The sequence below is a fragment of the Austrofundulus limnaeus genome, unplaced genomic scaffold, assembly GCF_001266775.1.
Source record: "Austrofundulus limnaeus strain Quisiro unplaced genomic scaffold, Austrofundulus_limnaeus-1.0 Scaffold3659, whole genome shotgun sequence".
NCBI lineage: Eukaryota > Metazoa > Chordata > Actinopteri > Cyprinodontiformes > Rivulidae > Austrofundulus > Austrofundulus limnaeus.
Window position 1 is genome coordinate 2,261 of NW_013956061.1, and position 1,070 is coordinate 3,330.

A 1,070-nucleotide genomic window follows, 5' to 3' on the forward strand; every position below is an offset into this window, starting at 1 on the left:
CTCTATTAGCTGCACCTGGACCTGCAGGGACATAGTAGGTCCACCTGCATCATCACCTTGAGTCCACCTGAAGATCTGAATCAGTTCAACCACAAACCATCAACCTGTCTCTACTGTGCTTCACAACCAGAGATACCTGTAGTGATACCTGTAGTCATACCTGTAGTGATACCTGTAGTCATACCTGTAGTGATACCTGTAGTCATACCTGTAGTGATACCTGTAGTCATACCTGTAGTCATAACTGTAGTGATACCTGTAGTTATACCTGTAGTCATACTTGTAGTGATACCTGTAGTTATACCTGTAGTCATACCTGTAGTTATACTTGTAGTCATACCTGTAGTTATACCTGTAGTCATACTTGTAGTGATACCTGTAGTTATACCTGTAGTTATACTTGTAGTTATACCTGTAGTCATACCTGTAGTGATACCTGTAGTTATACCTGTAGTCATACTTGTAGTGATACCTGTAGTTATACCTGTAGTTATACTTGTAGTTATACCTGTAGTCATACCTGTAGTGATACCTGTAGTTATACCTGTAGTCATACTTGTAGTGATACCTGTAGTTATACTTGTAGTGATACCTGTAGTTATACTTGTAGTTATACCTGTAGTCATACTTGTAGTGATACCTGTAGTTATACTTGTAGTTATACCTGTAGTCATACCTGTAGTGATACCTGTAGTTATACCTGTAGTCATACTTGTAGTGATACCTGTAGTCATACTTGTAGTGATACCTGTAGTTATACTTGTAGTGATACCTGTAGTCATACTTGTAGTGATACCTGTAGTTATACCTGTAGTCATACTTGTAGTGATACCTGTGGTGATACCTGTAGTGATACCTGTAGTTATACCTGTAGTCATACTTGTAGTGATACCTGTGGTGATACCTGTAGTTATACCTGTAGTCATACCTGTAGTTATACTTGTAGTGATACCTGTAGTGATACCTGTAGTTATACTTGTAGTGATACCTGTAGTGATACCTGTAGTTATACTTGTAGTGATACCTGTAGTGATACCTGTAGTGATACCTGTAGTGACACCTGTCTGATG

General features: G+C 38.6%; 1 protein-coding gene across 1 annotated transcript; it reads right to left on the bottom strand.

Moving 5' to 3' along the window:
• Nucleotides 1–120: 120 nt before the first annotated feature.
• On the bottom strand, nt 121–1,024 carry LOC106511950 (histidine-rich glycoprotein-like; the record flags this gene model as incomplete). Its single annotated transcript, XM_014000664.1, has 1 exon — nt 121–1,024. A coding segment is annotated over one exon (904 nt), but the record flags the coding sequence as incomplete, so codon positions are not given.
• Nucleotides 1,025–1,070: the final 46 nt, after the last annotated feature.